A 12,548-nucleotide genomic window follows, 5' to 3' on the forward strand; every position below is an offset into this window, starting at 1 on the left:
CACGAGCGATGACAATAGGACGGCGCCTCTGGTCTTGCATAAAGCTTGGGGATGAGTTGCAGAAAAGCTTTGATAGTTCTAATAAGTTTAAGTGATTTTGTGAAGTGGTAATAATAAAAAGAATACCCGACTGAGTTTGTTGTGGGCTTATCTCAGACATCGGTGCGTTCGGAACCCGTAGCTTTAGTTTATCAGTTTACCAGTTGAGCCTCAATAGCTCAACTGGTAAAGGAGTGGACTGAAAACCGAAAGGTCGACGGTTTAAACCCCGCCCGTTGCACTATTGTCGTACCTACTCCTAGCACAAGCTTTACCCTTAGTTGGAGAGGAAAGGGGAATATAGTTATTTAACATGGCTAATATTGTTTAAAAAAAAATCAGATTTAAAAAGTGTACAATAGTATTTATTTTGAATAAATTATTTGACTTTGACGTTATATCGTGCGTATAAACTTCCATATTTATCGTACGGCACCACGCGACTTCAACACGCATTTGTAAGGTTATTAAGCTCATAAAATGTTTTCAGGTTATTTCTGCGTGTATCAAGATCAAGAATCGTTTGAATACATCAGAGGGTGTGCTGAAAAAACACTTTTATCCAGTTTGGAGCAAGAGGATAAATTGCCCTTTCAGGTTAGTTAATAATATTAGTTTTATAAGTAGAATTTCTCCAGAGCATCATAAATATAAAAATAAAATAAATGATTAATATAAATCTTGCGGTTTGAAATAGAAATAGAAAAAGAAATAGGTTTATTTGCTAGAATGTGGTATAATTGAGTAAATGAGTATGACCGAATACTTTAGAACTTATCTGGGTTACTTTTTCAAAGGACCTCTACTCGCGACGCGGTGCGAATGAGTCTGTGAGCCGCACGTCAAAGCGTCAAAGCACGCTTTGAGGGATTTTTGAACGCTAAAATTCTTCAGAACAGTTTAAATAACAAACATTTGCTATTTTTTGTAGGATTTTTTGAATAGTTTTGTCAATTATTTCGTTTTTTCACAGGGGTTGCCTCTAGTAGTGATGTTCGTGCAAGACGATGGTATGGACAAGAAGGAGCTTGCTAGGTTGCAGGAAGAGGGACAGAATCTCGCTGACAAGTATGTTATACTACAGTACGCGGCCATAAGTAATGTACATCGGCCTTTAGAATGACATTTTGGTGTTTTAGAGCGTTGTCTCTGTCACTCATACCTATATGACGTTTTGTCGGTCTCAACGACAGGGACAGCGCTCTACAAATCTGCTGTCTCCTTCTAAAGGTCTATGTACATTACTTTCGGCTGCGTACTGTAGATTATTCAACATGAGGGTAGTGCAATGTCTTTGTTACTGGCGCCGGGATAAATCCCAAGCGCAACAAGGGATCTTAGAGTAACTCCCGAGCGTAGTGAGGATATTGCATCTAGAATCCTGAGTGAAGCGTGGGGCTTAGGGGCGCTCAAGACAAAAATGGCATCACCCCTGCGTTCAATACTCTACTTTTCACACCTCGCGAGACAAAATCAAAATCTTCGTATGTTTAAATAGGTACTTACCTATCTGTCTTTAGACGTATCTGGGAGCAAACCGTTTATTACACTTTGAGCATCAATAGTTTCCGGAGTTAAATTACCTTTACCTGCCTTTATCGAATCGATTTATTCAGCGAAACCTTGAGGGAAGTAATCATTGGTCGCGTAACTTTGTTTTTGCCTGTCCTTTCCCACATTATAGTACGCGGCCGAAATTAATGTACATCGACCTTTAGAAAGAGATAGCAGATTTGTAGAGCACTGTCTCTGTCGTTGAGATCGACAAAACATCATATAGGTATGAGTGACAGAGACAACGCTCTACAAAACCGAAATGTCATTATAAAGGTCGATGTACATTAATTTCGGCTGCGTACTGTAGTTGAGTAGTTAGAGCGCGCTTGCGTATAAGATGCCTACTCACATAGTTTAGTTTTTGAACTTTATCTAGATTGTATTGTATTAATTTTTGTCCTTTGTCCTCAGTTTACACTGTTCGTACATGGAAGCGACAGTGAGCGAATTGGGCACTGAAGCGTTGACTGCGGACGCGATACAAGAGCTTATACGAGCCAACAGAGAGAAAGCCAGCTACGCGCACTTGTATCGCGATCTGATCGTCTGCTTCGACGCGGATATACGGTAAGATGAAACTAAGAAACTACCTCCATTATCAGAATACATTGTTGCTACTTGGCCCCGTCGGTTAGCGAACCGGACATTTTAAATTTAAAACCTTACCAGTGCGTTATGAACGAGGAATGCGGGAGCGTCCACGACGCGGTCTACGTATTATATAAATGGAAAAGCCGACTATCTGACTGACCTGACTGACTGATCTATCAACGCTCAAACCACTGAACGGATCGAACTGAAATTTGGCGTGCAGTTAGCTATTATGGCGTAGGTAAATGGGTTTGTTTGTGTAGTCCACGCGAACGAAGTCGCGGGTTTAAGCTAGCCAAAAATATATCAACAGAAAATCATAATTTAGTTGTTTGTTGCAGCATAATGGTTTGCATGTTCTGCGACGACCCGTATTCTCCAGAGCGTGTGCTCAGTCCGTTGCTCCTACATCGAGCGTGTTTCCTCACGGGCGATCGGTCCATCCTCATCGAGACATTTCTCGGAGATTCCAAAAGGAAAGTTGAGGTATGATATTGTACTTTTTAGGGTTCGGTAGTAAACAAGAAACCCTTATAGTTTCGCCATGTCCGTCCGTAATCTGTAATTTGGCATGGGTATAAATATTAATCACGCCGACAAAGTGGTGAAATAAAATTTTGATAAATATTTTTTTTAGGGTAGCTACCCTACATGGAAAGTGGGGATGAATTTTTTTTTCTCGTCTACCACATAGTGTAAGGTATCGTTGAATAGGTCTTTTAAAAATACTGTGGGTGTGGGAACATCATTTTTCGATTTCTAGATTCGTTTGTAAAATATGATGTTTTAAAGTGCTAATTTTTATTAGAGTCAAGTGTCCCCCCTATCAGCCAAATGGTAGTATATAGGAACGCGAAAAAATTCACATCAGTAGTATATATAATCAATTTTAAAGGAAAACTATCAGGGCTATGTAAAGTTCACAGGTTAAGGAGTTATATCTGTTTTTCGAGGATTGTGACTACGGAACCCTACACTGCGCGTGGCCCGCCACGCACTTGGCCGGTTTTTTTTGTTTGCTTCCTATTTCCCTCCAATGTAGTAGCATATGTAGTGGTTAAAACCTAAATAATTTGTTGCAGGTGATAATCTCTAGTTTTCACGGCGCTAGTCAATTTCGGGAAGAACTCATACATGGCTTTATTTTAATATACTCAGCGAAAAGAAAAGCTAGCTTAGCAACACTAAAGTAAGTGTAAATCATAAAATATAGACTATGTGGAGCTTATCATTCAAGTGTCAAAATACTAAAACTGTAACAGCTAATAAAACAAGAGCCAAAATACTTCAAACCTGCGTTTACGCAGCAGTGCGTTTCGTAGAACGTTATCTCTGTCTAAACTAAAGCTACGAGGGTTCCAAACGCGCCCAGGTCTGAAAAGAGCCCACAACCAACTTAGCCGGCTTTTTTTTATTATAACCACTTGACAAAATCACTTAAACTTATTAGAACTATCATAAAGCTGTTAAGCAGCTCATTTCCAAGCTTTCTTATCATTTAAATAATCCTTTACATTGTAACAGGATTTTCAATAAGTTTACGTTTTGTGAAAACTTTGAACTTGTTGAGAGACAACTCCAACATGTCTTCTTTCTTTCTTTCAAAAATGTGGTTTAGTTTAAAAAGTGCTGGTTTTTCAGTGCATTTTCTATGAACATCCCGAATCTGCCCATACAAATGGTAGCGGTAACGGACGGCGGTGGATCGGCCGCCAACACGTTCTTTGGCACGGACCTGGGACACGCGCTCATAACTGAAGGAAACGCCACTGCGGACAGACTGGGGGCACATTTCACCACGTATACGTCCAGTGCTGAGAACAAATGTGAGTAATTACTTGTGTTACTACTTCCTTCACATTTTCAGTATTGAAAAATGTATTGTGTAGTTTTGTTCATCTCACGGTTTTCGGCGCTACCTAACTGGTGAACGAGAGGCACTACCCAGTGTTGTATAAAGTCATCATTATTGTTGTGTGAAGTCGCTTAAGCTAAATGTCATGTACTGTCTATTGTCTGTGTGCTCTCTCTTGCAATAAACGATATAAAACATGGTGTCAGAAGTGGGATATTGAACATAAACTGACTAGTCCATATCGCCCAAAGTCTAACGGTCAAGCGGAAAGCTGAAACTTAAGGTTTTTAGTACATTTTGAATATCCCGAATCTATTCATACAAATGGTAAGGTGGTGGTTCGGCCGTGAACACGTTCTTTGGCACGGACCTGGGACACGCGCTTATAACTGAAGGAAACGCCACTGCGGACAGACTGGGGGCGCATTTCACTACGTACACGTCCAGTGCTGAGAATAAATGTGAGCATTTACGTGTGTTACTGACGTTTTCGCTTTTTCAGTACAATTCTTATTTAACTTGACTTCTGACTGACTGTACCGGACCTTAATTGAAACAGACTGTCCATTTCATTCCGGTCAAAATTATTTTCACTGAAAAATATGTAGTTGTAGACTCTGTTGGGCGTTCCTCGATGCCTGAATTTTTTTATCAACACTATTTTTGTGTATTGTGGTGTGGCGTTACCTAAAAGGCATCAAGCAGTGGAGAAGAAACATTATGTTTCATACATAATACAAAGCAATAACTTTATCTTTGACTGATATTACACCAGCAGGGCGATTTAGTAAAACCTGCATCAATCATCATTACAATGTTTTGATTGGTTGAATTTGTGCTTTCTTGTTGCAACAATGCATTGTAGCCAATAGTGAGCGAGCGTCAGCCAATCAGAGGTGATTGCGATCGTGACATTGTAGCTGTCATTCTACCGCAATCGCGCAGCAGTATGAAATAAAATTCTGTTGTTATATCATTGCAGCGGCGTTCTACACGCCATTTTTTAAAGAAGTCTGGGAGCGAAAAGGTGAAATCGAGCGTGCGTTCCGTTTGGAGGCGCCGCGCTCGCACAACGCACACAATCCGCACAATTTGCCCGACGTTGCGGCCGGACGTCCCGCGCCGCCCCCGCGACTACACTCCTACCATCTGGATCACAAGTGAGTTTTTTTTGCGTTCTTCAAGGAGATACAGTCCATAGCATCCTCTTTTTCAACTTTACTGGATTTGGATTGGAGGATTGTATCAATATCAGGCACACGTCTTGTTCTGCACCGCACGAGCACGCCTACATTCTTACCATTTCAATCAAAAGTGAGTATGTGTGTGTTGCACTCCTCATAGAAATAAAGACCCTCAGAAAAAGATCGAGACCCGTTCTAATAATATACAGTACCCGGCAGGTAATATTCCACATCGAACAAAGAGATAATGGTTTCGTAGAGTTTTGTCTCTGTCGTTGAGGCCGACGAGACGTCACATAGGTATGAGTGACAGAGACGACGCTTTAACCAGTAATCTCTTTCTAAAGTTCGCTGTGCAATATTTACTGCCGGTATCTTAAAGGGGTTTTCATGTCTCGAATCCATATGTCATCCACTCGCAACACGCACTGTTCGAAGATTTCGAAGTTTAATTGGAGTATTGATTTACTTAATAATTATAAAAATATAATACTTTGTCTACAGAATGGACAGCCATAAACTGACGAACTCGTTAGATCTACTGATTGGGCCCGACTCGCGCGCCGATATCGACTCCGAATACAGCGACACCTTGAACAATTCCAAAAACAGAGGCTTCTTGAAAGGTAAGTTCTGTACTGAGCAAGTTCGCGATAGTAATCGGATCATTTGAACAAGATTTTTTTTTAATACAGTTCTTGCAATTCACGAAGGCTACTGAACTTTACTTGTGGTAACGTTGCGTCGTTTACATGGTGATTGCGTAAGTGTGCGTGCATGTCGGACCAATCATTCGCGAGCAAGCGCTGTCAAACATCTTACACACACACACACACATTTACTGTACCTTACGTATACCGATACGACTTAAACACAAACATGAGTCAGTGGCCTTCGTGAAATGCAAGAACTATACTTTCATAGATAGGTCTCAATGCCTCAAGTTTTCTAATGGACTAAGAGCGAGCGCATGCCAGGCCTTCGTTATTTTATAAATGCTGAAAGTTTCACTGCGTATTATCCGCAACACTGGGAGCAACGTTTATTAGAAAGATATTCATGCAATTTCAATATTTTTATTGAAAACTTGAATATATTTTTATTGAATATATTATTATACTAGCTGAAGCCGATGCTGATGGTGGGAACTCCTTGATTTTCCGGGATAAAAATTAGCATATTATGTCACTCTCCGGGTCTTTATCTATACCCATGCAAAAAATCACGTTAATCCGTTGCACCGTTGTGACGTGATTGAAGGACAAACCAACAAAGAAAAACATTTTCACATTTATAATAAGGGTACGGATAGTCTTTGAGGCTATCTAATTTTAAGGCTAAAATGGCACCGATTCCATTGTCTTTCTCTAAACTAAATTCAGAGTATCTGCATCCTTTTCTTTTTAACAATGCTAAAAAGGGACAGAACATGAACTTTACATTTAAACACTTTAAATTTTAGTGCACGCTACAAATTTAAACAGAAGGCTCGCGACTGTGCGCTAATTTACCATGTAAAAATTAAATTTAAAACTGTCAAACTGCGTCTGTCCTTTTCATATTACATTAGTAAGAAGAGGATGCGAATACTCTAGAATTAAGTTGTGCTCAGAATCACAACCAATGTCCACCTACGAGTATGTAACTGCATGAAATAGCGTTACTTACAAAAATTGAACTAAAAAAAATATTTTTCTACATATTATTTCAATAAATAAATTGATTCTGTAGGTTTTAGTGTGTACCCACCACCAAGCACACCTCCGGAACCCGCGCCGCCCGATCATAGAATGCACGCGGATTTGTCACGTAAGTATTTGAACGAGAAAGGGAATTCTTTCTCGCTAATGAAGGGAATTCTAAATAATATCTGTCCCGGCTTTACTCAAGCAGTCAAAACCGCGGCGCGTGCGCGAACGGACTCCCTTGAAAAAGGACCCCGTATGGGTTCGAAACTAGTCGGGCTAACGTCGACTACACACGTGAGTACAGCCGGGACAGATATTATTTAGAATGGAAATCACTCACGGTAGTTTAAACGCTAAAATGAAGGGAATCTTTATTAGCGAGAAAGAGAGAAAATCATTTATACATTTTCAAAAGCACGACATTGTGGCTAATTCCTTTGTACACAATCTCTAAACTAAACTAAAATATCACGTCTAAATCTATTGCTATCCCTTTCATAATGTTGCTTGCGGAAAAGGAAAGCACTAGATTTAGACCTGTTAATTTAGTTTAGTTTAGAGATTGTGTACTAGAGAATCGGCCCCATTGTAAACAGCTGTCGAAAAAGCTTCTCAAAATACGTGTGATGTTTTATTATGATTTCAAAATCATCATTAATTCAAATATTCAGGCCTTGCATACTTAAACAGATTTATACCCTATCCGCGGAAAGAAGTTAGTATAGCGCTCTAGTCTGTTACGTTATCCCATACAAATGATAGATACGTAAATCTCAGTTGGTGTTAAACATTTTGAGTCACCAACCAATCTGAAACATTCGAAATTCAATTCGAAACGGTTTTCAAAAAACTTTCGAAAAAATTCAATTAGAAAACATATAACCCGTCGAAAATATCTGAGAACCTGGCTTAATGACGTCATGCAACGTGCTTGCGTTGGCAACGGTATTGGCACTGGTACTGGTAGAACGTAGTGTTTATATACTCTTTGGGTATTGGATAGGCGAAAATGGGCGAGCTGTGGGGAAGCGCAATCCAGCGCGGTGCGCAAATATTTCCGATGGGTTACAGTTTCGTTGGTGTGATTGGTTGATGACTCAAAATGGTTAGCGCCCACTGAGATTTTTGCGTCAACTATGATTTGTATGGGATTACGTAACAGAGAGAGCGCTATACTAATTTCTTTCCGTGGGTAGGGTGCATGCAGTGAAATTTTTAATGCTGTCACTTTTTGGCAACCGCATTATGCTCATGCAAGAAAGTGACAGCAAGTGGTAATCGGAAAAATAAATACAAAATTATTAAAATGCAGCCGATCTCAACTGTTCGGAGGATTCGCTCAGCACCCATGAGTCAGGTGATTGCATGAGTAGCGATTCTACACCTAATTTACATAGCAGGACGGTTTATTTTCGTTTGTAGATAGATGTTTTTGTGGGAACGAGTCTTTCGTTGTACGGAATGCGTTGTTTAGGTCGATTTATTTATTTTTATGCATGAATTACGTAGATTTTGATTACTTTTGTTGATGTGGTACAGTTGTTGCAATTCACGAAGACGAGTGAAGTTTACTTGTGGGCAATGTATACATGGGCATTGCGTAAGTGTGCGTGCATATCTGACCAATCAGTCGCGAGCAGGCGCTCGCAAACACACACATTTAGTGTAGCTTAGCATGTGCCACTTGTCTTCGTGTGAAAAGTAAAAACTTATAGAATACATTCATTGCAACTTTGTTTAATGAAATGGTGACAGGGTTAAACTATTGAGATAAACCACTATTCTGCCACATCAGCCTAAAGGCATAATATAGAATTTGTTTATTTTTTTTCTTATTTCTTCGACAGACTTAATTAATTTTTGTGCATGTACACTATGAGTATGTTAAACACAAATTGTTGAAGAGTTTAATTTTGTAGTGATTTTTATTATAAGTATTTATTTAAGATAATAAGCATAAGCTTTAGATACAATGGCCGGCAAGAAATATTGTACATCGACCTTTAGAACGAGATTTCGGCTTTGTAGAGCGTTGTCTCTGTCACTCACACCTATGTGACGTTTTCTCAGTCTCAACGACAGAGACAACGGTCTACGAAACACTATCTCTTTCTAACGGCTGATGTACAATATTTTCTGCCAGCTATTGTATATTATATTATATAATAATAACAGCCGCACTCAGAGTCGCTTAATGGTTATTTAAGATTGAGTTAAAACGAGACGAGCTATATCTTTCACATAAATCTGTCTCGTTTTAACGCAATCTTAAGTAATGATTAGCGACTCTGAGTGCGGCTGTAAGTTTTCAACACCAATTCCATAACATAAAATATGAAGTATCTCTGAGGAGAAATTAAGTTAGTTAAACGTCCCGTTAGATGGCGGCGGTCTCTGGCAACCCGCGGGCTACGGACAACGTGCGTTCACGACGGGGCGAGCGCGCGCACCCGCGCCGCACCATCAGAGGCTCCGCCACTCACAGACACTCAAGGTAAACTGGTATCCATTAGACATCATCGTCAACCGATAGATACACACACACACACACACACACACACACACACACACACACACACACACACACAAACACACAAGTCTGTTGTAGGCAGTGGCGTGCACAGGGTTTGAAGCCAGGGTAGGCACTAGTTAAGTAAGAGCCTGTTTACTGGCAGGTCATTATGAAAAATATTCATTGAGCTATTCAACTGGGGTAAGCAGTACATTTATGCCTCTATGACCTGCACGCCACTGGTTGTAGGGCCTTCCACATGCCACGGTCTTGCGCCACTGCCATCCGGTGGCTCCCGCGGATTCGTTTTGTGTCGTCTGTTCATTTAGTGAACTGTCAACGTTGTGCTTTAGAGCGAAGTCGCCATTACAAAAGTAATAATTCGGCAGAAGTAAGAACATATTACCCGTCGGAAATATCTGAGTACCTGGCTTAATGACGTCATGCAACGTGCTTGCGTTGGCAACGGTACTGGCACTGGTACTGGATAGGCGAAAATAGGCGAGCTGCGGGTAAGGGTGAGAGGAAGCGCGTTCCAGCGAGGTACTCCGATATTTCCGACGGGTTAAAAAATTCTAGCATTCAACGTAACGTGAATTGAACAGTAACGCTATGCAGATAAGTCTACTTTTACAATAACGCGCTATGATGGGCCACTGTCTAATGAGGGCAGCGACAATCTTACTTTCTACACTTCTTCTGATGTTTGTTAACCCTGTGGGTGCTGCTCGAATTATGTTCCTTTAGCAAAAAAACTGATCCACCTCAAAAACGAGTCCTTTCAAATATTATGACATATAGATTGTTGATAAATGATAAATGCTAAATGATAGTCACTGAGCTCATTTGACATTGGATGTTTCTACATTGCTGCGTCTCTGAGTGATATTGAAATAATTTTTCGTAGAAAACTATCAATGTATCATTCAGCTTTAGACACTGAGTTAGCGAATCACCCCACAATAATATACAGTTCTTGCGATTCACGAAGGCGAATGAACTTTACTTGTAGTTACGTCGTATACACGAGCATTGGGTAAGTGTGCGTGCATGTCGGACCAATCAGTCGCGAGCAAGTGCTCGCAAACGCACACATTTAGGTTACCTTACTTATACCGATACGGCTTAAACACAACCATGAGCCACTCCCCCTTGTGAAATAACTATAATCGAAGCTTGCTAACTATTTTTTGAGACAGCAGAACTTTCAGATCATAATAATTATTATCTCAACCTTTTTTGTAGCAACCGGGTAAATTGGACATGAACAATTACACTATGGTCAGTGACGCCCTCCAGCATATCACGATAGGACCACCACCACCCCATCAAAGGGAAAGAAAGGTAATATAAAATAACTGTTTTTATAATGGTTGTACGAAAACATACTTTTTTGAAAAATTTTTCACTGTCGGAAATTTTTATTTGAAAGATATTTTAATTTGTCATTTGAAAGCACGCTTACTTTATTAGTGACGTAAGTTTGTTTGTATTTAATAAAATGAGGAAAGATTTTTAATTACATGAATATTATTCTCTATTATAATGTGTGGCAAACATTTTGGACTTAGACGAGAATACGATTGGTTGCGAATGGCTGGTAAATAGTGAGCAAGCGAGCTGGCGGCCATGAACATTTGCAGCACCAGAGAAACCGCCAATGCGTTGTCGATTTTTCACGAATTTGTTGGTCTGCCATTTTAATAACCCCATGTTGAAATCTAGTGGGAACACCGCTAAAGGGAGTTGGTTCCACAATTTGCTAAATGCGGGCAGCCATTTTTTTTTAAAAAGAATATTAGCCTTGTTAATATTATATATTGATATTTCCCTTTCCCCTCCAACTAAGCGAAAAGCTTGTGCTAGGAGTAGGTACGACAAAGTGCAACGAGGGAGGTTTGAACCGGCAACCTTTCGACATTCAGTCTGCTCCTCAACCGTTGAGCTATTGAGGCTCTGAAGCCGAATGCGGGCAGCCATTGCTCCCCGCATTCTTCAAGATTCCGTCAATACCGCTCGTTGCTCAAGATGTTTGCCGATGTTTGTACCCAATGTTCTTTCTAGTCAGACGCGAATGCGATTGGTTGTAAAGGGAATGGCTGGTGCTTGGTGGCCTTTCCTTTTTTTTTTTAAATTAAATATTGAGCAAACGAGCTGGCGGCCATGAATTTTTGCAGCACCAGAGAAACCGCTAATGCGTTGCCGACTTTCTAGGAATTAGTTGGTCTGCCATTTGAAAAACCCCATGTTGAAATCTAGTGCAAAAGAGAGTTGGGTCTACAATTTGCAGAATGCGGGCAGCCATTGCTCCCCGCATTCGTCAAGATTCCCCCAATACTCTAGATTGTTGCTCAAGATGTTTGCCGATGTTTGTATCCAATGTTCCTTCATAGTCGCAGCGATCGGGCTGGTCGCACTCGAGCAGCCAACAAGGTGGCCACCACCACCATCCGTCCGGCGTCAGCTCCGAAACTGAACTAGACGCGCAATACGCACAGGTATTTAATTTAATTTAAACAACTTTATTGCTAACAAAATTACAGAGAGTAAGAATACAGGATACACTTAAAAAAACAAAGGGCGACCTTATCACTAAAGTGATCTTTTCTGGGCAACCCATACTTATGAACTTATAGAACTGTTAGACGGGAAGTCGGAAAGCAGCTATATATATGGGTATACATAAATATACATTCTAAGGTAGTATATACATTCTAGGTACATACCTACTATAAAATATAATATAATTAAAAAAAAATACATAACTAACTAAGTATTTTGCCTATAAACATTTTATTTTAGCGTTCCAGTCTACGAATAACAATGGGGCCGATTCTCTTGTACACAATCTTTAAACTAAACTAAAATGACACGTCTAAATCTATTGCTATCGCTGTCATAATGTTGCTTGCGGAAAAGGATAGCACTAGATTTAGACCAGTTAATTTAGTTTAGTTTAGAGATTGTGTACAAGAGAATCGGCCCCATTATCTAAAGAAATTTAAATCAAGCTCAAAAATGGCACCATGCACAACTTACAATTTTCTTTCTTTAGAGTCGTATTCCTCATTGCTGAGGGGCATGCCTCTTCCATTAATCCTATAATGGCAGGAGTTCTGGGA

General features: G+C 40.1%; 1 protein-coding gene across 13 annotated transcripts in view; it reads left to right on the forward strand.

The window, feature by feature from the left end:
• Window positions 1-12,548, forward strand: part of RhoGAPp190 (Rho GTPase-activating protein 190) — a 47,769-nt gene that overhangs the window by 16,752 nt on the left and 18,469 nt on the right. For 12 of the 13 annotated variants that reach the window (XM_069506476.1, XM_069506472.1, XM_069506468.1 and 9 more), the window contains exons 17-29: window positions 530-636; window positions 1,013-1,107; window positions 2,008-2,163; window positions 2,529-2,673; window positions 3,270-3,376; window positions 3,829-4,013; window positions 5,025-5,202; window positions 5,731-5,852; window positions 6,958-7,035; window positions 8,227-8,271; window positions 9,296-9,408; window positions 10,672-10,770; window positions 11,820-11,924. In XM_069506476.1, coding sequence (XP_069362577.1) covers window positions 530-636; window positions 1,013-1,107; window positions 2,008-2,163; window positions 2,529-2,673; window positions 3,270-3,376; window positions 3,829-4,013; window positions 5,025-5,202; window positions 5,731-5,852; window positions 6,958-7,035; window positions 8,227-8,271; window positions 9,296-9,408; window positions 10,672-10,770; window positions 11,820-11,924 — 1,535 coding nt within the window. The remainder of the gene's footprint in view (window positions 1-529; window positions 637-1,012; window positions 1,108-2,007; window positions 2,164-2,528; window positions 2,674-3,269; window positions 3,377-3,828; window positions 4,014-5,024; window positions 5,203-5,730; window positions 5,853-6,957; window positions 7,036-8,226; window positions 8,272-9,295; window positions 9,409-10,671; window positions 10,771-11,819; window positions 11,925-12,548) is intronic. The other variant, XM_069506479.1, reaches the window with a different exon arrangement.

The sequence above is a fragment of the Maniola hyperantus genome, chromosome 23 (assembly GCF_902806685.2).
Source record: "Maniola hyperantus chromosome 23, iAphHyp1.2, whole genome shotgun sequence".
NCBI classification, from domain to species: Eukaryota; Metazoa; Arthropoda; class Insecta; order Lepidoptera; family Nymphalidae; genus Maniola; species Maniola hyperantus.